General features: G+C 50.4%; 2 protein-coding genes across 4 annotated transcripts in view; both read right to left on the reverse strand.

Annotated features, from left to right (window-relative positions):
- The window catches only part of MPP1 (MAGUK p55 scaffold protein 1), a 41,117-nt gene extending 24,904 nt beyond the window's left edge, over positions 1 to 16,213 (reverse strand). Inside the window, exons 1-3 of one of the 2 annotated variants that reach the window (XM_005301327.5) lie at positions 15,613 to 16,213; positions 1,439 to 1,582; positions 921 to 999 (exon numbers count right to left, since the gene is read on the reverse strand). In XM_005301327.5, the coding sequence (XP_005301384.2) occupies positions 921 to 999; positions 1,439 to 1,582; positions 15,613 to 15,714 (325 nt within the window). In that variant the 5' untranslated portion in view covers positions 15,715 to 16,213. The remainder of the gene's footprint in view (positions 1 to 920; positions 1,000 to 1,438; positions 1,583 to 15,612) is intronic. The other variant, XM_042858752.2, reaches the window with a different exon arrangement.
- Positions 16,214 to 24,960: 8,747 nt separating this feature from the next.
- F8 (coagulation factor VIII) overlaps positions 24,961 to 25,526 on the reverse strand; it is an 84,544-nt gene continuing 83,978 nt past the window's right edge. The window contains exon 26 of one of the 2 annotated variants that reach the window (XM_042858749.2): positions 24,961 to 25,084. In XM_042858749.2, the coding sequence (XP_042714683.2) occupies positions 25,046 to 25,084 (39 nt within the window). In that variant the 3' untranslated portion in view covers positions 24,961 to 25,045. The remainder of the gene's footprint in view (positions 25,085 to 25,526) is intronic. The other variant, XM_042858751.2, reaches the window with a different exon arrangement.

Consider the following 25,526-nt stretch of genomic DNA (forward strand, 5'->3'; position numbering starts at 1 on the left):
GTCACTGGAGTTGGCCTTGACTTATTCTGGTGTGAGATCAGGATCAGGCTGTTTTCTACATGGACCTATAAAGGCCTCTAAATGGACCCAAAGCCGACAAAGGGCACTCCTTTAGTATGTACAGGACATCTGTTTTGCATGTGCCATCTGCAGGTGCCAGAATAAAAAAAGGAAATGGTGCAAGTTCATTTACTTTGGCAACTTCTTTTTGTTTGCAGGACATTGGCACAGAAATTTTGCCTTGTTTGTGCATTTTAGCAACGGAAAAAAACATCCTTCAAAATCGGTGGGATCTGATCCACACGGAGTGACAAAGAATCCATCAGCGAGATGAACACAAATGGTTTCTGTTCTGTTTGCAGGCATGAGCTTAATGACTGCTCCTGCCCCATCTCCCCTCCCCCTTTTCCGAGCAGAGAATGTCCTGAAACCTCCAGGACAGTGGTTCTCAAACTTTTGTACTGGTGACCCCTTTCACGTAACAAGCCTCTGAGTGTGACCCCCCCCTATAAATTAAAAACATTTTTTTATATATTTAACACCATTATAAATGCTGGAGGCAAAGCAGGGTTTTGGGTGAAGGCTGACAGCTCACGACCCCCCACGTAATAACCTCACAACCCCGAGGGGTCCCTACCCCCAGTTTGAGAACCCCTGCTCCAGGGCATTAATGCAGCAGCCACATATAAAGAGCAGAGGGAGGGGATACAAGAGATGGAGGAATCAAATGGAAAATTCACCAGCACCATGGAACTGTTTAATCCCTTTGCACTGAAACTACCCAGCTCCAAAGATGAAACTGACAGGCTCTACCCAGCACCAGGGTGGAAGGAAAGGGCTAAAGTCTCTGACTAAACAGAAGCCTTTTGTGTCTAGGTCTCAGTCAATGATGACTTCAGATTCTTGCCATTTGCTGTTACCTTGTCTATGTATCATGCCTCCATGGAGAATCCTGGCCACCATGCAGCTCTGCTTTTCATTCAACTTCAGCGTTATTCCCTGGAAAACAGGAAAATCTGTGACTGTCTTACATATCTAAGGTGAGACACTCACTTCTCAAGGTAAAGTCCACGCCTGGCCGGTATCCAAGACGGTCTGTCTCACTTCTCAGAGTCCTCTCCTGGCACAATTCCAGCCGGGTTAATTTCCTCTTGGCAGAATAAATCAACAGCTGATGCAGCTTCCTCCCGGTCCCACTACACCCTGTGCAACTCCCCTCAGGCTCCAAGTGGGGTAGGCAGTGGCCAAAGCAGCACCCTTGTCCCAGTGGAACAGACAATGGTCTGGCTGAAGTCTGCAAAATTCAAGATCATCCCTACCCCACCCACAGACCTGGGAGCTGGACTGGATTGTCACTCCCACTGTGCATGCCAATGTACCAGTGGGTCTCACTCTGACCCCTGAGGCCTTAAGGATTACCAAACTCTTGCCAGCTCACCATGGGTTCCTCGGTGACCTTCTCGAACTGGACCAGCCGGATCTTGCGCACCTCCCGGCTGTCCATGTGAGCTGGGCTGCCCAGCATGGCTGAGCCGTTGGTATAGATGTCCTCAGTCACAGCGGTTGATTGATACACGACAGCCTATCAGGGCAAAGCACAGATCAGGGTTAGGGACAGCACTGGAGGTTCTGCAACACGCCCTTCTGTGGGAGATGAGCCCGTCTGGAACTCCCTAGTGTATCCATGACGATCCCCTACGTGCCATGGGGCTGTTGGTGGCTCTTCCTGTGTTCTGCGGAACCCATCAGCCTCAAGATGCACTTTCTGGCCACACTATTGATGCCTCTCTTGTGAACAGAGCTGGTCAGGGAGCCGCCACCAAGCTGAAGAGCTGGGATTGCTGACCATCATGGCCCTTGGGAAGGCGAGGTCTAGGAGTGCTGGGAAAGCGGCACTCCCAGCTCTCAGGAGGAAGCTGAGCCTTGTGTCGCTCCACAGTGATCCCTGCTGGCCAGCTCAGGAGTAACATTCATTAGTGGAGCTCATTCTAGCCCAGACAGCAGGTGGGGCCTGTGTCCAAGAGAGATGGGAGAGTAAAAAGAAAGGAAAAGAAACATAAAGGACTTCAGCCAGAGAGAAACGAGCTTGATCCAAATGTCCAGCGTGTAAATAGAACTGGAGGCTTGGCAACACTTGAGAAAGGTAACCAAAGGGGTCCCATGAGTCTTCTGCAAGGTGTTCCAAAGCTTAATAAGACGGTGTGGCAGAACATTACAAACCTAGAGTTAAATGTTATTTTTTCTCACATGAGAATCACTCCAGAGTAACTTCACTAAAATAAATGGAGTTACTCTGGATCCACACAAAGGTAACTAGGAGCAGAACTCGGACTCTGGTTTCCATTAGTTTGAACCAACTCTCACCTCCGGTCCAAGCAACACAGCTGTCTGCAGGCTAAGCTCCTCACAGTACCCATTCTCCCCAGCACCCCACAGGGTTTTAAGCACTAAACTTTGCTGGATAAAACTGATGGATCACTGGCACAAATCATAGATGCAGCAACTCCATCTAGGAATCACCATGCCAAGAGCAGGCCTCCCAAAACTCACTCCACCAAGGATTTCCAAGGAAGCATGAACCCGTGTACCCAGAGTTGTTCACACACATCGCAAGTCCTAGAGCTCACCCGTAACTCCTGCTGTCCCACCCCTGACAGCATACCCAGCCAGGACGGCTGTACAATCCTCTCAATATCACAAATTAACAGGACTAGATGGAGGATATTTCTCGAGCAGCACACAGCAGCACATAAATGGTTAAAGAACTGATACCTGGGTCAGTAGGAACCATGGGAACTGCCTGAACTAGCTCCCACAAGGCCAGCTTTTGCAAACGTACCCCCCAGAGCAATCTAACATCTCCCCTGCCTGCCGGCTGGGTCCTGCTTCATGGAAGGATCAGACTTGCCTAACCTTGGGCTTTTGGGGTTGCTTGTCAGGCTCCCCGATGGCCTCTCGCAGCTCCAGGACTCTTGGTACCATTCTGGCCATGATCCACAGATGTCACAACTGCAGGTGCTGAAAGCTGTTAACAGCACATTGGATAGAGCAGAGGCGGAACAGAGATGGTCCTGTCCAGGCAGCGCAGGAGAGAGGGTTTAAGCCCCACCGCCAGCCAGAAATACTTGATTTTCCCAATTTAACAACAGTTACAAATGAGCTGGCTGTCGGATGGCAGTGAGAACATGTGTGTGTGTGTGTGGGGGGGGGGGGGTTATTTGCAGCAAGAAATTGGAAAGGTGGAGAGATTCTCAACAGCATTCTCACTTCCCATGGCCGACCTGGTCCCAATACAATGATGCTTTCCACTGGCCAAAAAGCAGATGGGAAGAGGAACCATCCCAAAGCTAGGTTGCAGACCATGTGTGTGAAGCTCTGGAGACTTAATCATCCCTTGGCCGGAGGATCTTACACAAAGTATCAGTAGAAATCTATAAACAGCATACAGATGGCCAGATTCCTCCTGGGACAAAGTGGGCCCAACTCCACCAAAGTTGATGCAATGACACCACTTAGGCCCTTGGCCAGCATGGCGAGGGATGCTGGGAAATAAGCTAGGCACACAGGATTTCACCGAGAGTGCATTTTGCAAGTGCTAGGGGCCAGTGGCACCTCATTTCAGCCCTGCAGCCTCTTCTCAGTTCCAGTCTTGGGCCCCACTCAGCCCCGTCAATGCTCCTCAGTCCTGACCTGCAGTTCCCCCTGCTACTCCAGTCCATATCCCTGCAATGAGCCCTGCTTGGGCAGCTCACTGCTGACCTGCAGCCCCTGCTATCCCATGCTGGGTCCCAATGACACATCCATTGGCTGTGAGCTTGTCAGACATCTCTCCCCCGCAGCTGGCACTATACAACCATCCTCTTTAGCCAGCTCCCAGCACTCGCTAGGGTAAAGCAAACACCCCCAGCTGTTCCAGATTAGATATTAGTCCACTGACTTTACTGCTTCATGAACAATTAATGAGCTGCAGAGAGCAGCCCTGGCCAGGACCAAGCCCATTAACCTCTTCTGGTGCTGAGGTAGCAACATGCATTCGTGGTTAATACGTAGGCAACCCTGGCTCCTTGCAGGAGGGGCTACAGGACGGGCATGTGTGTGAGGCCTCCCATGTCAGGATATGTCAGAAGACTGATGATCATGTTCCCCGTCCTACAGGAGCTCAGATCAGGAGTCCTGGCCAGCTCAGACCAGGAAATGATCATGGCTCTTGTCAGTTTTACTCCTGTACTCGTGACTTTGCATGTTGAATCACGTCACATGGAATTAATGCAGCCTGCCCCTGTTGCATGCAGTCTCTAGCATCCTCCGAGGTCCTGCTCTCCCACCGGACCCTGGGAGGAGTCCAAGATGGTGGTCAGTTGCTCAGACCATGTGAAGCACTTTGCTTGTGCCCCAGGATCTCACAGAATCCCAACAAATTACACAGGAGTTTTAAAAGAGATGGCACAGTATAATCTTTTCAAGAAACCAGCAGGCTGCCGACTAACCACTCTGCATTCCAGGAGGAGCAAGTATAACTGACCCTGCTTGGGCTATGATCAGGATTTGAACTTGAGAACTTCAGTGCTAAAAGCATGAGCCTCTGCCACTTGAATTACAGGAATAACTCCCCTAGATTATAGCAGTAGTAGACTCTCATCTTCTTAAGTGGGCCAGCCACTAGGGGGAACAAAGACACACACTGTGTTAGTGTGCGATACAGAATCTCTCTACCTCCCAACACATGATCTGGGACAAATCTGAGACAGAGATCACCATGTGCCTTACTCTTATATCAATTTGTCTTAGGACATTTCTGCTCTGAACTCAAAACGTCTCTTTGACCAGCTGATTCAGCCACCACCACTGCTCTGCTCCCCTCCACCCACCCTCAGTCCCAGCTGCAAAGCACATTCAGAAAGACTCTGGTGGGAAATTGTTTTTCTCTCATTTCCTTGATTTTTGGTTATTTTGTTCTTTGTTTTTAAACTGACCTTGGATTCCTCTGCAACTTATCTGACACCTTGCCTTCACCCTCCCTTCCTTTCACCTTAGGGGTAAACACTACGGACATGTCTACATGGGAAAAGGTTTGCAGGTTATACCAGCATCAAAGTGCCATTGCTGATATCGCTTATGGTTAAGGGTATGATTTAGTCACGGATATTTTTAATAAAAGTCATGGACAGGTCACGGGCAAGAAACAAAAAAATCACAGGCCGTGACCTATCCATGACTGATACCATAAATACCCCTGATTGAATCGTAAGGGGCGAGGGACGCTGTGAGGGGGGAGTACTGTGGGAGGGGAAGCCCGTGCACTAGCTGTGGGGGACCTGCTGCTGCTCCCACCACCACCTAGGTGGGAGCCCCAGGGGGCCCGCTGCCGATCTGGGGTGGTGGGGAAAGACCCGGGGCCAGCCACTGCTCTGGCCGCCCCAAGATTGCTGCTGGAAGACGCTGAGCTGTGGCTGCTCCCGCCACCCCCGGGATTGCTGCTCAGGCAGTCCCTGGGGCCAGTCACATCAGCTGCTGCTCGGGCGGTTCCAGGGGCCAGCTGCCCAGGGCTGACAGAGCAGTGGTTGGCTGCAGAGCCATTCCAGCAGCAGCCAGTGTGGTTGTCCCCAGGGCTGCCCAAGGAGCTGTCCCCAGCCGGTCAGCCACACGGGCCACTGCAGAAGTCGCGGAGGTCGCAGGAAGTCATGGATTCGTGACTTCTGCGACCTCCATCACAAACCAGGAGCCTTACTTATGGTTGGTGAATGAAATAAGCAATACCAGCAGAAGCATTTTTTTAACCTATCTACACATTAAGGCTTCTGCCAGTTAGAATCATAAATCACACTTGAACTGGCATTGCTATACCAGCAACAGCGTCTAGTGTAGACTGGGCCTGTTTTGGAACCAGCCTTATACACAGAGACTGCAGAGTCAGTTGGGTGCAGCTTCCTGTCTTCAAGAGCATGTGTGTGGGGATGTAGCAACTTCTCTTCCCACACCACACACACACTTCACATTCATCTCCACTACAAAACCACAATGCAATTCAGCATGGGCTGGCAGATGATGCTGGACAAAAGGGACTGGGGCTACAATAGCAAGGGGGAGGGGGCAAACTGCAGGCCTAAGCTGTGTGGGGAGTCCAGAGCTCTAGTGGGAGATGGGGGCTGCAGGTCAGGTTTGAGGGGCATTGGTGGAGCTGTTTTGGGTGCTAGGACTGGAATGGTTGAGGAGGAGGAGGGAGGGAATGGCTGCGGGTCATGATTTTACCACGAGCCTGGCGATACTGGGTGCCTTATTCAAAGTCCCAGCTCCTGTAGTCCTGTGCTTAGGTGAGAATCTGAGGTTTCATTTAAAAAAGAATGAACATTTCTAATCCCCACAGTCAAAGAGAAGAGCTTGAAAATCGAATCTGAATGCATCCTAAAGGCTCAGAAACTAAATGCAAGAAAATGAACCCAAACAGCATTGTTTTTAAAAACAAATCTCATGAATTTTACACCAATCCTGTGACTCAGAGAAGGAGCCTGACTTACGATTTCTGAACATTTGGAGTTGGCCATGCTGCATTGGAAGAGCTGGGTAAGGTGTCTAGGCATAGCGGTGTGGGGTGGGACACGCTTCAGGACTGAGGTGCACTAGGGGACATACTGAGGGGTGATGCTGCAGATCAGGTCTAGGGTGCATCAGCAGAGCCATGCGGGGACCCCCAGACTGGAACCGAGGGGGATACAAAGCTGCTCTCACAGAACTGGGGGCAGAATCCATCACTGGAATAGCAGGCAGTGCTGCAAATCAGGACTATGGTGCATTGGCAGAGCTGTGCAGATACCAGGCCTGGACTCCCAGAGAGAGCAGCGGTCAGGATTGCAGGGTACTGGCAAAGCCGGGGAAGACACCAGATTTATTGAAAGAAGCTATCTTTGAAAGCCCCAAAAAATCTTCTCCTAAAAATTAAAAAGAGCCAAACAGGTTGCTCCTGCCAAATTTGTTAAATACATTCAGACTACAGATCCTGCAGCCAAGCCTCAGCCTCAGGTTGTGCATGTGGCTGTTACAAGCCCCAGGAAAGCCTGGCTTTTGGTGGAAGGGAGAATAGCTAGAATATCAGGAGGGGGCCGGGTCTGCAATCCAGGCTGGGGAGACAGAGGGACAACCAGATGCTCATGGGCGGCAGGTGAACCTCCCCTTCGGGGAGACTAGCCCCCGGCCTTGCCCCTTCTGCCTGAGGCACTGCCCGCTGGAGCCCTGAGGGCCCCCCCATAGCCGGAGGAGCCCCTACCAGCCTCAGGGGAGAGGGTGAGGGGCCTCAGGGTAGAGCATGGATGAGGCCACGGCCTGGGTTAGGGGAGACTTAGCCTCCCCTGGCCTATGATACCCGCTGCCCATGCAGATGCTTCTGGATTCAGCGAGCAAACAGACAGCGGGAGATGAGGAAAGACACATGGTGAAATTGCCCTGGGCCACTGGAGAGAGGAGGGGGAACAGAACCGTTCTGAGTCAGACAGCAGACATGCTGCTCCCTGTTTGCCTTCTCCAGCAGAGCTGGCAGGGACCTTTGGGAAGCTGGAGAAAGTCTCACTGTGGCCCCGGCCAGAGTTCAAAGTGCCTCCAGGGGAGCAGAGTCAGCATGGCTTCCCCTCTTATCTCTCCTTGGCTTCCTCAGCATATATGACACAGCACGATTCCAGTACATCAGCAGCCCTCAAACGCCAGGCTCAGCAAAGCAGCACATTCCAGTCAGCTGAGCTCAGGCATTGTCACAAAGGTTGGGGCAGCCTAGGAACCTCCGCCCCTCCCCAGCCCTAACCTTTGCTTTCAGCTGAGGAATGGACAAAACACCCTGTCCAGGAGGTGACTGATAGCAGTGAACCAGCCACCCTGGCAGCATACTCAATATGGTCACTGGCTGGAAATGACTGACTGTCATTTATACAGGGCCTTTTACCCGGACAGTCCATCAGACTGCATGGGGCAAAAGAAAACAATATGCATTTGAATACAGCTCAATGAAAATGTCTATGCCTAGGAACAAAGCATGCAGGCCACACAGGGTCGATTGGCAGAGGCCCTGGAGGTTTTTCGCCTTCCTCCGCAGCATGGGGCGGGGGTCGCTAGCCGGAGGATTGTCTGTGACTTGAAGTCTTTAAATCACAGGATTTGGGGACTTCAACAGCTGAGTCAAGGGAAAGGGGGTGGGTCAGCTTTTGTAGCCTGCATCATGCGGGAGGTCAGACTAGATGATCATAATGGTCCCTTCTGACCTTAAAGTCTATGAGTCTACTTACAGGCTGAGGGACTCTATCCTGGGAAGCAGTAACTGTAAAAAAGATTTGGGGGTTGTGGTGGATAATCAGCTGAACAGGAGCTCCCAATGTGACACGGTGGCCAAAAGAGCTAATGCCAGCCTGGGATGCATCAACAGGGGAATCTGGGCCCAGACACTGCCCTGGAGCAGTAGTCCGGGAGCAGCAGCAGCACCTCAGGCTGCCCCTGCCCAGAGGAGCAGCAGCGGTGGCGGAGCCCTCGGCTACCCCCTAGAAGCAGCAGCGGCAGCAGGGCTCCGGGCTGTCCCCCACACCCAGGAGCAGCAGCATCCGCTGGAGCACTGCCGCCACCCCCCCCCCACCCACTCCCCCCCACACACATCCCAAGCAGGTAAAATTTAGTTATGGGTATTTTTAGTAAAAGTCATAGAAAGGTCACGGGCTGTGACTTTTTGGTTATTGCCCATGACCTGTGCATGACTTTTACTAAAAATACCCATGACTAAATCGTAACCTTATCTATAGGTACCTATATAGGGGACAAATATTTAATCATGGGCTCTTCAGTCTAGCGGAGGAAGGTCTAACCCAATCGAATGGCTGGAAGCTGAAGCTAGACAAATTCAGGCTGGAAATAAGGGGTACATTTTTAACAATGAGGGTAATTAAACATGGGAACAATTTACCGAGGGTTGTGGTGGATTCTCCAGCACTGTCAATTGTTCAATCAAGACTGGATCTTCTTCCAAAAGATCTGCACTAGAAATTATTTTGAGGAAGTTCTCTAGCCCATACTATACAGAAGGTCAGACTAGGTGATCATAATGGTCCCTTCTCACCTTGGAATCTATGAAACTTTATGAACACTCTAATACAGTGGATCACTTCACCTCCCACTGAAATGCAGCCACCTCTGGGGTGGAGCTCAGCAGCTGTTTCACAGAGCACTGCAACACAGCACAACAGTTTAGGTCGGGAAGTGAACAGTAACATCAGTGGACTCTACAAAGGGAGCATTAGGACAGAAGAAAGTGCACAGCTGGTATTATGGCCAGGACAAGGGAGCACTCCACTCTGATTACAGCTCCCACCTGGCCCACTAGTGACAATAGAGACTGAGACCAGGGAGGCAGGAGTGACCACAGGTCTTGTACAGCTGGTGCACAGATGCATTGTGGGAGAGTTGGGTCCTGTCTCAGAAGAACTAAGCTGCTGCTGCTTGAACATTCCCCTCTGTTCCTGCTCCATTGACGGCACTAGCATATAGGTGAGGGTTGAAAAAGAGGATTTCAGCTGAAATCTAAAATGAGACAGAGAGGTGATGGGGCAGAGACACACAGGGAGGCTCTGCTTGACAAAGGGCTGCAAAGGAGAAGGCACAGTGGGAATGTGCAAGAGATCCCTGGGGAAGTTAGTGCTAGATGAACAGAGGGAGCAGAGACAGGAGTGGGCAACGAGGGGCAGAGGCAGCTGATGATGGGCCGGCTGCAGGAGCTCAGGAGATTGGTACACCTACTCCAAACCTCTCATCCTCTTCCTAGACCTTAACCGCCGCCTGTTGAAACCATAGTCAATCAAGAAAAAGTTACAAGAGAGGCCAAGGCACCGGGGTAGAGAGGGAAGAGGAAACAGGTATGCTAACTGCTCTACTGCTGGCACATGGGGCTAATACAACCCCAGATACATCCTCTTTGCCAACATCAACACTCAAAGGGGCTGCCTCAGCCAGGACCACCATGTTGGGGTTAAACAGGAGCACTAACCTTTCTAAACTACTAGGCCAGCTTGTTTCTACTTTAAGCATTGGCATTAAATAAACTGATGCCCAAGCATCAGCAGAGGGAAAAGCAATAATAAAGAGACCTGTAATGCAAAGCAGTCACTGTTTTGCCAACTCTCACAAAGCTTTCATGAGTCTTGCAATATTTGGTGTGTTTCTTAAAGCCCCAGCTCCTGGAGTCCTGTGATAATGTGAGAATGTCAGCTAAGTACATTTCTAGCCCTGGTGGTCCCTGAGAAGGGTTTGGAAAAGTGACTTCATAAAGGCTTAAAAACCAGAAGCAAATGCAAAGACCCCAAAGGTATTATTTTTATAAAATCTCATAATTTTGAAGCCAATCTCCTGATTTTTCAAGGCCTGACTCCTTGGAGTCAGGAGTATTTTGGGGGTTAACAATACAGTAACCTCAGAGTTAGGAACACCAGAGTTACGAACTGACCGGTCAACCACACACCTCATTTGGAACTGGGAATATGCAATCAGGCAGCAGCAGAGACAAAACAAAACAAAAGCAAATATAGTACAGTGCTGTGTTAAACGTACACTACTAAATAAATAAAGGGAAAGTTTTAAAAAAGATTGACAAGGTAAGGAAACTTTTTCTGAGCTTATTTCATTTAAATTAAGATGGTTAAGAGGAGCATTTTTCTCCTGCTGAGTAAAGTTTCAAAGCTGTGTTAAGTCACTGTTCAGTTGTAAACTTTGGAAAGAACCAGAATATTTAGTTCAGAGTTACGAACAGCCTCCATTCTGAGTTGGTGCTGCCAATGAAACAGAAGCACTAAGGGATCGTGTGTAGTGGCCTTACCAGGCCTGACTGGGTTAGGGGAATGTGACCATAGGGACAGTGCCATGGCCTGCTCAGTGTAAACCTCCTGCCTAGCACACACATGCAGCATTGTATTGTTGTTCTGAAGCTTTGGCCTTGTGTAGCCTGTGACCTCTCGACCCTTCGAGAGTCAGGGCGATGAGGGTCTGGCAGAGCCCGCTGCTTACGCAGGGCTCTCAAATCCCTCTGAGGGAGAGGAAACATCTGCAGGAGGACTCAGAGTTCAGGAGCACTGCGAGGAGCCAACTGAAGTTAAAATACAGACTGAATGCCAGCTCAGCAGAATCCAGGCAGAGAGAACATGGGTTACTGCTGTACCTCACTGGAAATGGGATCCAGGTCAGATCAGAGCCCAGCGTCTGGGACAATGCAGCTCCTGAGGTCAATGGAATAGCTGTGTAATGGGTGACAAAGGAGGAGGCACCGGGAGCTGCTACTCCGTACAAAGTGGCCTTGATGGTGCTTTGCAGATGGGCCACGCTGCATTGGGCACGCTGGTGGAAAAGTGCCCTGCTAGGACCACATGTTCCAAGGAATATGGGGGGAGCAGTGCATCCACTCAGCCACCAAATGTACCAACGCCACCCCCAGCATCCCATTGAGAGCAACACAGAGCAACCAGATCACCGCTGGGATCTGGACCCAAGCTCTGGAGTGTCTGAAATCCAGACCTGAATTTTGCAGTGGGCCCCCATTTCTAAAATGGGCTGAACCCAGATCCCAGGCTGGAGAGGGGAGACTCCTTGGAAAGGCCAAAGAACTCTCATCCCTCCAGGTCACACGGGTCCTGGGGGAGGGGAGGTGCAAGGCAGCTCCAGCTTAACAAAGGAGGCCAAGCTTCTCCAGCCAAATGCTGCTACCCTTGCTGCCGCAGGCAGGGAACACAGTCGCAGGTGATCAAACATTAACTTCACAGCAATTAGATCATTTGAACAGCCATCATCTTTGTCCAAAGATCAACCGGAGCATGGTACGCTTTGCTAATGCCTGACCCCCTGAAAGGGGATAAGGGCCATCTACCTCCACTACCTGCTTCATTCTTGGTTACTTCTTCAGGTCAACTTTGAAAGACCAGGTCTCCCAAGGGAAGCCCTGACTAACAAGAGCAGATATAAAGTCACCCAGGAGAAACCCAAGGGTGATGCTGGCTCTCTGCCCACTCCAGGCTGGCACAGGGACCCAAGGAAACAGCTATGCAGTGACAAATGAGCTCAAAGACACACAGAGGCCTAGGTCTCTCTCTAGGATTCCCCTCCAGGCAGGGATCACTGCACAGCCAGCTGCGGACAGGAGGCAGGCTCCACTGCACGAGTCTACTCCCTTCACAGCACCCTCACCGCTGCCTCATTGCACAGGCCATGGCCACACACAGACACTGTAGCTGTCAGCCAGCAGCCCTATCAGGCACTGGGAATTAAACTGCCATGCGGGGGATGGGTGGTGGTGGGACTTAGGGAAACATACACGTGTGTGATAGGGCTGGAGTGAGGAGGGAATGCAGAATAGGATTTTGCATTAATTTGTATCATCCCCTGTTCCCAGAGAGCAATCTTGACTCCAGGTGGTCAGGCTTGCTATACAGAAGATTTCATAAACACTGTCAAAACAAAGGGAGAGAGGAACAATCCATTCACTCCATTTGACCAGAGTTTAGAGCAGTGGTCCCCAACCTTTTTTGTCTGGCGAGCCACGGAGGACCGTGGCGGTGGACAAGCATCCACTGAAATGCCGCCAACAAGTGGCAACGTCAATAGGCGCATTTTCGGCGGCATTTCAGCAGCGACGCCCCTGGATGACGCTGCTTGTCAGCGGCATTTCGGCAGATGCTCGTCTGCCGGCCAGTACCCCTGGTTTAGAGTGTGGGGCAGTTACAGAGGTCCAGACCCTCAGGTGCCTAAATACCTTTGAAGATCTGGGCTAGACAGCTTCATAAATGGGGGGAGGACTGCAGCTTTGCACTGTCAGAGATGGCTCCAAGACTGTACAGCCGGAGACTTTTCCATCACCTGAAGTCCCTAAGGGTCTGTCTACACTTGGAGCTGGAGGTGCAATTCCCAGTTTGGGGCGACATACCTGAGGCTACCCTCGATTTTCAGCACACTGACTCCATCACAGCTTGTGTGAGTATCTCTCCACAAACTGGGAGTTACAGCCCCAGCTCGAAGTGTAGATGCACCTTCAGATTCTAAATGAGAGCCTGTAACTAGCCACACACTCGGAATTTTCTCCATTTCTTTGAAGTGCTAGGTCTTGGTGACAAGACAATCTGATTCGTGGGCTCAGAAATACATAGCCCCCTCCAGGCGCTGTTATGAAGGCCTGTCCCAAATGTCCTGATACACATCAGGAGACCTTTAAGAAAAAACAGAAGAGCCCTGTGCCATCCCAGCTCACCATCAGCCCTGCTGTTTATGACTTTCACCCTCCAGCCCCATACAGCTTCTTCGGATTTCATAAGACCAATTGCATGTCCCTTGTGACACTCTCTAGCTGTGGCTCCTAAAGGGTTAAAGACACTCTGATGCAGAACAAGGCATAAAAAGGAAAGACTGGGGAGCAGATTCATAGTGGGTATAAACTGTGACAGTTCCACTGAAGTCTCTGAGGCCACAACAATTTACACCTGCTGTGGAGCCGTCTGTGGGATTCCAGGCTGGTGAGATGGGGGGCAGGAAATGTGAAAAGTTTCTTTGGTTTGACTGAAGTTCCAAATCCCACCTTACATACAAGATCATTCAGTTTTCCTCACGGTGCCAGATTTCAGTCACCAAAAAGAGAGGGAATCCAGAGTTCTGGATGAAAGCATCCGAAGAAGTGGGCTGTAGTCCACGAAAGCTTATGCTCTAATAAATTTGTTAGTCTCTAAGGTGCCACAAGTACTCCTGTTCTTTTTGCTGATACAGACTAACACAGCTGCTACTCTAAAGCTCACATTTAACTCACTCATGATGGGTGGTTGTGTTTCTTTCTATTGCTTTATTGCACAACAGGGTGGGTTAAGGATAAAGTTTCAGTCTGGTCTCCAATTTCCTCCCTGCTTCTGTGGGTTTAAAAAGAGAAGCAGTCATTGCTCAACTGTGCAGCTTTGCAGCCTGAAAGCTACACACCCTAACAGTGCTGAGATTCTTGAGCACTTCTGAGGATAATGGGCCAGATCCTCAGGCAATGTAAATTATCATACCTCCATTGACTGCACTGGAGATACCCCAATTTACACCAGCTGATAATGTAGCCCTGAAGCAGAGAGGCACACTGCAGCTGTTTTCTTAACCAATGCCACTGCCATTCAGCCAGTGCTGTTGTGTATGAAGCCTGCCACACAATGATCATTGTCTCAGGAGCAGGAATTAGGAGGCATGATTGGCCTGCCCCAGTTTCCCAGGGCTAAAATCCATTGCCATATCTCCTCCAGCCAGATATGTGGACCTGCTTGCTGGAGGTTGCTCAGTAGCTAAATCAGCTCACGTGACAGGCAGTTCCAGTTCAGACCAGCTACAACTTTGCAGCAAATACAATAAAGAGTCTCATTTTAGCTTGGAGCTGCAGCTTTCCTCATCCCATTCAGCTACCCGTTCCCTACCCAGGAGCAAAATGGCAAATCCTCTTCCAAACTAGCTTCACATGCCTGCCCCCTCTCCCCCCCATTACTATCCACCCAGAGAGGAGAACCACGCATGAAATGCTGCAGCGTGATGGAAACAGAGCAGGACAGTTCATTACAGATTTAAGTACAGCTGTCAGCCCCTCAGCTGTCCCCCAGCCCCACTCAGAGATCTAAGGACAGTGAATACCACCTCCTTGCCTCACACCTTGCTTTTGCATCTGCAGCTCTCCCTACCCTCAGATTAGGGCTTCCTCACTGTACCCTGGACAGGGGGCTCCAAAACCAATCAATGCTGCCCCCACATCAGCCAGGGAGGTAGTGTCGGAGTAACACAGAGCGAGCACTCCCTCCCTGCTCACGGCTCTTCAGCCACAGCACCCCCCAGCTCTAACCCTGATCCCACTCATACCAATTTTACACTGCTCTAATGCTGCTGTCTTCAAGGGAGTCACTTCGGATTCAAACCAGAGCAAGCAAGAGCAGGATGAGGGCCACAATCTCGGCAAAGCGCCGTGGACAGAGTAGGAGGGGGGGGCAAGTGAACTGGATTCCTAAACACTGATATCCTCAGTGTTGTGAAGAGCAGCTTCACTGACGCCAGCCTCAACCCTTCAGTAACCTCACAGAAAAGGCCACACACGCCCAAGGGCCAGAGACTGGAGTGAATAAGAACCGAGAGACTTTGCAGTGAGCACCTTCCATCTGTGGATCTCACACCAGGAGAGGGATCATTAACCCCATTTTGCAGATGTAGAAACTGAGAAATGGAGTGGTGCAGAGACTTGCCAAAATTCACACTGGGAGACCCAGACCTCTTAGCTCTCAGTGCCCCTGCTTTGCCAGCTGTAGGGAGGGAAGTGAAATGTGATTGGCGCTGTACCACAAATGTACATCAAACTGCTTGGTCACTCAATTCTACCCCAGGGAAGTTAGTAGCTAATAGTGTGTTCCGGGTGAGGGGAGGCCCCAAACATAAAGTGTCCTAGGGCTATCACCCCGCACTGTATGAGACCTGGCTGCTAGAGGCCCTGGGCACTCTGCCCGGCTGCTGGCTCCCACATCACACTGTGCCCGGCTTCTGGCTCCCCGGCTGCCACAGCCCCCTATTGCGGCTGCCTGCCGCTGTCCCTGCCCCCCCGGGAAGCGCCCTTACCTCGGGCTTGGGCCGGCTCTGCAGCAGGTGCTCCAGGTACAGGTCAGAGAGCGCCGTCCGCATGCTGCTCACGCTGTCGCCCCGGCTCGACTTGAGAGTCATGCCGAGCTCTCTGCTGTCACCCGAGCCGACTCCTTTGCGCAGCGGCCGCTCCCACGCCGACTCCAGCCACCTGATCCGGTTCCCCTGGCTCCAACAGAGCGGGCCGGCTCCCCACTGCAGCAGCGGCGGCTCCCGGGCCGGCTCCAGTCCCTGCGCAGGCTCCCGGGTGCAGCCGCTGCGCTCCCCAGCCGCCTAGTGCCGGGACATTAATTCAACCGAGCCGACCGGTGCCTGTAAAGCTGCTGCTGGGGGCAGGATCCGGGGCTGGACGGGTGGCTGAGCTTCCTGCCAGCGGGCTTGGGATGTTGCAGCCTGCCGGACAGCGTGCGGAGCCGGCGGGGAAAGGAAGCGCCGGGCTGCCGGGAGGGGGCGGGAGCCGGGGGACTGGCACCGTCACTCCCCCTCGCTGCCCTACAGGAGGAGTGCCCAGGCGGGGGAGGCCGCGGCCCCTGCTCCCGCTGCGGGCGGAGAGACCAACCCCAGGAACTCGGAGAGAAGCGGCTGGCAGGGGGCGCCCGCGCAATGGCCCGCGATAGAGGGGAAGGGAAACAAACGGGCAAGAAGAGGCTAATGGGGACGCACAGCTTTCCCCCACTCCTAAACAGCCATGCACCTCTCCAGCCCCAGCCCCCTTACCCCCCCAAAAGCCATGCATCGCCTCCAATCCCCACCCTTCCAGCCCCGTCCCCCTCACTCCCAAACAGCCATGCACCCCCTCCAATCCCTATCCTTCCAGCCCCGTCTCCACCCCCAAACCACCATGCACCCCCTCCAATCCCTCCAGCCCTGTCCCCTCCTTCCCCCAAACAGCCATGCACCCCCTCCAATCCCCATTCTTCCAGCCCTGTCTCCCTCACCCCCAAACTGCCCTCCATCCCCATCCTTCCAGCCCTGTCTTCCTCACCCCCAAACAGCCATGCACCCCCTCCAATCCCCATTCCTCCAGCCCTGTCCCCTCCTGCCCCCAAACAGCCAGGCACCCCCTCCAATCCCCATCCTTCCAGACCCAGACCGCCACGCTCTCCCTTCCAATCCCCATCCCTCCAGCCCTGTCTCCCTCACCCACAAACAGCCATGCACCCCCTCCAATCCCCACCCTTCCAGCCCCATCTTCACCCCCAAACTGCCATGTACCCCCGCCAATCCCCATCCTTCCAGCCCCGTTTCCCTCACCCCCAAACCGCCATGCACCCCCTCCAATCCCCATCCCTGTCTCCCTATTCCACTAAACAGCCATGCACCCCCCAGGTCCCATCCACAAACCCACTACTACTCCCCTCCTACTCCCAGACATCCTGCCCCTCTCCCATCCACATCCCCCCTCTCTTTTCACAAAATGCACCCCAAAATCCTTCAACCTGCATACATTCATTCATATTATATATATATATGGAGATATACCTATCTCATAGAGCTGGAAGGGACCCTGAAAGGTCATCAGGTCCAGCCCCCTGCCTTCACTAGCAGGACCAGTCCCAATCCCTTTGCCACTGCACCCATAAATCCAACTACTGCCACCTGAATATTGCTCCTCCAAAACCCATGTACCCCCAAGTCAGCCAGGTGCCCCCCCAAATCCATCACTACAGCTCAGATGATATCTACTCCCCCAAAATATCAATCTATCCATATTCCCAAATACCCCCAAATCCAGTCATCTACCCCCATTCCCTCCCCCAGGGGAAGGAAGACACAAAACAGTCCCCAGCCCTGTGAAGGGGGGGATGGAAGAAAGAGAGAGAGCTGGGGTAAGTGGGTGCTCCAGAGGGAGCTGGGAGACAAATGTACTGTGCGAGAGGGGATTAGATGGGAGCTCTGGGGTAGGGGGAGGAGGGAGTAAGAGAACAGGAAGTTAGGCTGTGAGCTCCTCAGGGAAGGAACTGCCTCTGTGTTCATACATCACCTAACGCAGTGTGGTCCTGGGCTAGCCGCTACCACCAGGCTCTTGGCCCTCTGGCCCTGAGCCCCAGGCAGTGCTCAGCTCTGGTGAATGACACTTGGATCTCTCTCGCTCCTGTGGAAGCAGAGAAAGAACTGACAGGAAGGGGATGCAATGCATGACAGTTCTTTCTCTGCTTCCACACTCCTTTGATGCAGAACCTCTGTGCTGGGTCTGCAGTTGGACCTGTTCTGTCTTGGCATGGAGCTCACACAGGCCAGTCTCCCACTACATGTCTGGTCAAATGGGAGGAGATAATGAGGTGAGATCAATCTAATAACCTGCCCAGAAGTGTGAGGTCCCACTCCCTTGGGATATTCTTGGCTCACCCCCTGCCACACTAGAACCTTTCCACAAGCAGCAGATATTTGGGTGCTTGCACTGAGACATGAAGCACAGGGCCTGGGCAGGAGTGTCTAAACCTCTTGCCTGCAGCCACTTTCTGACTGCACTCCCAGCCCAGCTGTGGGGCACTCCCAGCCCAGCCCCGTCACTACTTTGGGTCGAATTAAATGTTTCATTTAGTTTTTGAGGGGTTTTTTTAACCTTTTTTTATTTGTTTTTAAATTGAAGTAAAATTCAAAATGCCATTTGTTTTGAATGGAAAAAAATCAAAACTTTTTTATTCTGAAAATGTAAAAATGAGCCCTTCAATCTTTTTTGATTTTTTTTCACCAAAACAGTTGGGAAATTAGCTGCAAATTTGTGAAATGTTTCCGTTGACCCGAACCTGCATTTTCTGATGAAAAAAAGTTTAGTCTGAAAATTTTGCCCAGCACTAAATGAAAAAGCTACAGCCTCTGAAACAAGAGTCACAAAGGTCTTACCATTTCAACTCTTGGGCTAGGAGACCCAAACAAAACCAGCCCACTGCTCTGTACCCTCCAGGCACGTGATATGGACATGCGCGATGTATGCCCGTAGATAGGAATCAACTGTAAAACTGGAACGCAAAGTCTGAGGGTGTTGAGATTTGCCTGCCCATCCCACAGCCAGGCCCAGCCGTGAGATCTGGATGCTGAGCCCAGCTTTCCTGAAGTCTGGAGGTATTCAGATCTGGTGTTTTGGTTCACGCTGGTCTCTAGATGCAAGATCAGGAAGCCTGTGCTTTCACCATCTCCCTGCAAGCTGATAGGGCTTTCATGCCTCTTTGGTCACATGTCACCTTGCCCAATGCTTAGAGGCATTTGGTCCGGGAGAGCAGGAATTGAATGGAGAGTCAGAAGACCTAGCTTCTATTCTCAGCCCTCCACTGACCTTGTGCAAGTCATTTCCTCTCCGTTCCCCCTCCTACCCTTTGTCTGTTTTGTCTACTTAGATAGTAGGAGACAGCTGATATCCTGAAGAGCTTACCGTGTTTGTACAGAGTCTAGTACAAGGAGACCTTGATTTTGGTTGGGACCTCTAGCTGCTAAAAGTCCCTCATGTCACAGTGCAGCCTGCTTGGGAGGGACAAGCACCAAGACTCAGAATTGCAGACAGGAAGGTTTTATCCCATTAAAATGGCATCTTTTAAAAATAAATATTTTAAACAAGGATTAATCAAAGCTTTTGTATATAATTTTGTGGGGCTCACGATCGGTGCCTTTGAGCCATGTGTGGCAAGAAACCCTCCCCTTTATGTAGCAGAGCCATGTCCTGACTGATGGAAGCCAATTCTGTCAGTGTGCGTGCCCACAGATTAAGGCATGATATATGGACACCAGCAGGGTTTGAAGATCTATGTACTGGTAACGGCCCCATAGGAAGATGAGCTGACAAACCATTTTGCTCATTTAATGTGATCCCTATTAATAACAGACTATCAGAAAGTAGAAACTGAAGATCTATGGATTTATCTATACAGAGACCCTCAGGAAAATTAATCTGAATTAACTCAAGGTGTGAATTTAAAGTGGATTAGTTAAATTTTATTTAACCCTGTGTGAATTTTCATTCAGAATTAAAATGACCTTAATTCAGTTTAGTTTAATTCCCCTCAAGTGAATTAATTAACCTCAAGTGAATTAAGCTAAACTGAATTAAAGTCATTTTAATTCTGAATAAAAGCATCTACAGAGGGGCTTAATGTGATTTAACTAATCCACTTTAAACTTATTTCAGGACAGGTCTACACTTACAATTGATGTCACCACAGGTCTCCCCCCTCTTACCGACAGAGCTAGGCTGACCTCAATCCCAGTGTACATGCAGTTAGAATGCTTCAGTTGACATAGCTGCCCGTGTGTGGGGAGGTGGTGGTCTGACTCTGACTGAAAAACCCCTTCGGTCAGTGTAGGCTGTGTCTACACTGTGAGATTATACTGGCATAGGTACAGTGATATAGCTATGCCAGTATAGTGTCCTTAGTGTAGACGTACTCTCAGATTAGCTTTTCTTAGTGTCCCCATGTAGACAAGCCCTAAGAGTTATTTGGAAATATTAAATTCAATTTGGGTGTTGGGAGAATGTTTTTCATTAAGATAAAACCACCAATGTGAAAAGGAAATAAGTAACAGCACAGACTGATCTCCTATCTGTGGAACACAAACACCTAGAACTTCCTGGGGAGGCTTCCTTCAGTGGGGCCATGTGGAGCTTGGCCCAACTGGCATCTCGTCGCTGGACTGAGAGGACATAGACATGTCTGGAAGTTCCTCTGGTCTCTTCAGTCCAAAAGAACCCTGAGAAACCAAAGGAGAAGAATGTTAAGTCACCGAAGAAAGGAAACGGGGAGGGGGGGATGAGGAGGCAGGAAGGGGAAGGAAAATAAGGGTAATGAAAATAAGACTCAACTTGCTGTAACTACAACTTTCTCCTGCTTGATGGAATAAGGCTTCTGACCGTGGCATTTAAAAGCCAGAAAGTAGTGTGAGTTGTGGGATGTGGGGACAAAGAAGAGAAGGCCTGTTCTAGGTGACCATAAATCTCTCAGAGGATGGGCCAGGACTGCGGTGGGGGCCACCGGTCACACCTCCTGAATGGAATAAAGCAAGGCTGCTCATGAGGGGACCAAGTGCAGGTCTTCTCCACAACAAGGCATCCAATGCCCTGGCTCTGCAAATGCTGTTTTTCAAAGAAAGGAAATTAATTGTTCCCCCGGCCCCAATCAAACCATTTTACTGGAAACATACTCCATAGAGAGTGAGGGGATGCATCAGCCATTGCTGTTCTGTGTAGGTTCTTATATCACACTCCTCCCTGTAGTAGCTGAGTACCTTCAATAGCACATTCAGCAGCGTGACTAACACCTGGCACTTGGTGTTTATTCTCTCAGCCTCTCCCCAGGGGGAGAAGTGTGTGCAGTGGAGTGTCTTGTTAGGGTGGGGCGGTTGAGGGGGGGGGAGGGGGATGTATTTATGTTAGAGAGGCAGGTCAAAGAAGTGCACCTTGCACTTGGAGCAGAAGGTAGGTGGGGAAGTCTGTGGTTTCCGGGGGAATTCATTCCACAGACTCAGACCGTCCCCGCCAAGAAAGCTGTCTCCTGCACTGATGAGCTTAACCCTTGTTGTTGAGAGTTCCATTGTGCTAGAGCAGTGGTTCTCAAACTTATTTGATCGCACCCCCATTCTTTGTGTCTGTAGTCATTTATGCCCCTCCCGCCACACAAGTACATATACTGGCGCCCAGACAGCAGCGATGCCTGGCTAGGCACCCAGCTCTGAAGGCAGCACCACCTCCAGGTAGGGTGGCCAGAGGTCCCGATTTTATAGGGACAGTCCTGATTTTTGGGTCTTTTTCTTATATAGGCTCCTATTACCCCACACCCCCTGGCCCTATTTTTCATACCTGCTGTCTGGTCACCCTACCCCCAGCAGCAATGCAGAAGTCAGGGTGGCATGATATGGCATTCAGAGCCAGGCACCTGGCCAGCAGTCACCGCTCTCCTAAAGCTTCTCATGCCCCGCAGATGGGCATGCCCCCAGTCTGAGAAACTCTGTAGAGGAATGAAGCTATCAACCACAGTCTTCATCCCAGAGCTCTAGACAAGAGGAAACTAGTCTTTTCTTCCAAGGGAAGACTACCTGCTTTTTATATAAACATCAGCTCTACAGTATTGGGGCACAGATGGGGGATGTGTAACATGCACTGAGCACTAGGCTATGCACACACTTACGTGATGCAACAGAGAAGGAGCATGATCCCCAAGGCAAGGGGGAAGATGTACAGAGCTGCCCGGGGGAAGGACCCAAGGATATGGGTCCAGAGATTGTCCATGTAGTCTGCCAGCCAGGACCTGCGGACTCCTGCAGAGGTGACACATTCTAGTCAGCAAAAGGAGCAAGGTGCTGGAGGGATAGAATAAAAAAATCTCCTACAGGAATGTCCTTTGTAAAAAGCACCACAGGAGAAGAAGGTATGTGGCACCTGATCCTGTCTGTGGGAGAGCCAATAAAGTATCACATTGGCGAGTCCCTGCTGCCTCCTCATATGCCCAGCCAGTTATCTCACCCACCTTGCCTCTCCAAAGCCCAGAGAATGAGGAATGGATAGCTCTGAGGACTGGTGATGGAATATGGCACCTAACTGTGCTCCCAGTGGACTCAGTTGACCTCAGTGGGAACAGGATAGGGCCCAAGGCAATTTGCATCTCTAGGTCACTTGTTTCAATGTAAACCAGGCTGGTAGTGCCCACCTGATGGCTTCTTAGTAACCTACATGAAACAAGCTGATTGTCTGGTAATGTAAGAAGGTTCTAACTTGGTACTGTAGAACCTATAGACACATCCTCCTGACATCTGTGAAGCAAACTAAACTAGGAGGCGTGGTAGATACACTAGAGGGTAGGGATCGGATACAGAGGGACCTAGACAAATTAGAGGATTGGGCCAAAAAAAACCTGATGAGGTTCAACAAGGACAAGTGCAGAGTCCTGCACTTAGGACGGAAGAATCCCATGCACTGCTACAGACTAGGGACTGAATGGCTAGGTAGCAGTTCTGCAGAAAAGGACCTAGGGGTCACAGTGGACGAGAAGCTGGATATGAGTCAACAGTGTGCTCTTGTTGCCAAGAAGGCTAACGGCATTTTGGGCTGTATAAGTAGGGGCATTGCCAGCAGATCGAGGAACGTGATCGTTCCCCTTTATTCGACATTGGTGAGGCCTCATCTGGAATACTGTGTCCAGTTTTGGGCCCCACACTACAAGAAGGATGTGGAAAAATTGGAAAGAGTCCAACGGAGGGCAACAAAAATGATTAGGGGTCTGGAGCACATGACTTATGAGGAGAGGCTGAGGGAACTGAGATTGTTTAGTCTCCAGAAGAGAAGAATGAGGGGGGATTTGATAGCAGCCTTCAACTACCTGAAGGGGGTTCCAAAGAGGATGGAGCTCAGCTGTTCTCAGTGGTGGCAGATGACAGAACAAGGAGCAATGGTCTCAAGTTGCAGTGGGGGAGGTCCAGGTTGGATATTAGGAAAAACTATTTCACTAGGAGGGTGGTGAAACACGGGAATGCGTTACCTAGGGAGGTGGTGGAGTCTCCTTCCTTGGAGGTTTTTAAGGCCCGGCTTGACAAAGCCCTGGCTGGGATGATTTAGTTGGGAATTGGTCCTGCTTTGAGCAGGGGGTTGGACTAGATGACCTCTTGAGGTCCCTTCCAACCCTGATATTCTATGATTCTATGATTCTATGAATGGAGATCCAGATCCCATGTGTCTTTTCTTGGCAGACTCCTTGGTCCCAGAGCCACATGAGGGTTGGATCCTGGGCTGAACATAGACACTTGGGAGAAGGTGGGCTCTGTCTCATTAGGTTTTGGAACCTGGAAGGCAGGTTTGGGGAAAGCTGAAACAGCCTGAATAGCATTCAGAAAGACTGGAACATTTCTAAGGGCTCATCTGCCTGGGAACACTCAGGAAAGTTAATTCAAATTAACTTTTAAAGTTGATGAGTTAAACTTCATTAAAACTCTGTCATTCAGAATTAACGTGGCTTTAATTTAGTTTAATTTAATTCTGTGAATTAAGCAAAATGGAATTAAGGTCACTTTAATTCTGAATTGGAGTGTCTACACAGGAATTTAATGCAGTTTAACTCATCCACTTTAAATCCACACCATTAGTTAATTCAGATTAACTTTCCTAAGTGTTCCCATGTAGACAGACCCCAATATTAATTGTTAAATGTTGGGGTTTTCTCAGTTATTTGAACAGAGACCAAGAGGACCCGTTTTAGCTGACCCAAGGAGTTTTAGTCTCTTAGTGAGATTTTTCATAAAAGTAGATTTAGAAAAGGACCAATAAATCAGAACTTATTCTGAAGCATGAATAGTATAATAATTCAGTTCCTGTTTCATTCACCCCTTTTGATCCTACATAGCCAATAGTGTTTAACTATTAGAACTAAGAATACACTTATCTTTTCACTTGCCTCACCTTGTGACTGTCCTTTGCCATTATAAGGAACAAGAGCTCGAGGAGATGAGTCTAGTGTCAGTGCCCTGAATGCAAATTATTTTTACTTTTATACAAAGCAATCAGAGAGACAACCCTGAACTCTGAGCCCTTCTTACAAAGGAAATGGAGGGTCATTTGGTGGCAGGGTAAACAAATTACATTCTGACCTCTTGAAACATCCAGTACCCCTTTGGCACGGGACAGGAGTGGAGGAACTAGCTATGATGTTTCATAACCACGTTACACGTTGCCCGCCCAGTTGGCACTAACTTGCCCCCGCCCTTGGCAGCAGTTTTAGCAGAGTGACCAAGAGCTGAATGGATCATGGTGACTGAACGCCTCTCTTGTCCCTAAAACTGGTTCCTCTTAGGTCCAAGTTGGAGTACATAGCTAGGGCCAGTCTTGTAGATGCTCTTATGGATACACTGAGAATTTATAGTTTCAGGGCTGCAAATCCTGTCCCTTTCTCCAGCACTGAACTGACTCCAAGGGAACAATAAGCCTCACATCCATCGTGTACCTCAGTCTGCAGATCCCAGACACCGGGAGAGGGGGGCTTTAAAAATACGTCATCTATGAGCACTACCAATGGATCTGGCAGTACCATTCTCTACTTCCAGCCCATAGAGCTGGAGGCATGAGGCCTGTCTCTACATAATTTGGCTTTAGCTGCTGCTTTTGCTACTTACGTTGGATTTCCTGGCCTGACCCTCCTCTCTCTCCCACAGCAAAGGGGTAAACTTTCCCCTTCTCCTGCCAAGTCAGAAGTCTTCCTGGGACTGGTTTCTGGGCTCCCCGCTCTCTGATCCTGAAGAGGTACCTGGGTGGGTGGGAGATGACCTCAGGCTTGGAGGTGGACTGGTAGCAGGAGGCAGAGGCAATCAGCTGGACCAGCAGAGGAAACGCAGCCTTGTGCAACAGCAGTGCCATGGCTTCTTCCTGCCAGGGGACTTCTCACAGGGCTCGATTCTCCTCACCTGGTTCCGCCTGGCCCCTCACGTGCTTGCCCTTGCTCTAGTCTTGATCTTTAGGCATCCTTTGACCACAAGAAGACTGAAAAGTGTAAACAGGTTGGGGTTTTGTTATTCTGAGAAAAGACTCATCAGTTACTAAGGGGAAAATTTCCCAAACCCATTCCCTTTATTACAGCAGAAAAACTGGTATGAGCCCAACATGCTGGTGAGTAACTGGATTCACAAAGGGCCTGATCCAAAGACCAGTGATGTCAGTGGGAACCTTTCCACTGATTTCAGTGGCCTTTGGAACAGGCCCAAATAATGCACAACTGTGCCTGTAGCGCCTGTTTGGATGCGCTCATGCAGGCTTAAGTGGGTGCAAATTGCAGCCCACATTTGAAAGTAGTCCCTTAATTCTCTACTCCCTGGCTAGCCAGTCAGATGGGCTCTTAAGTGTATTCTTGCTAGAAAGAGCATCTCACTAAGCAAGATTCTGAATTTATAAATATAGAGGCAAGGCCTGAGCTATAAAGCTGGGA

The sequence above is a fragment of the Chrysemys picta genome, chromosome 9 (assembly GCF_011386835.1).
Source record: "Chrysemys picta bellii isolate R12L10 chromosome 9, ASM1138683v2, whole genome shotgun sequence".
NCBI classification, from domain to species: domain Eukaryota; kingdom Metazoa; phylum Chordata; order Testudines; family Emydidae; genus Chrysemys; species Chrysemys picta.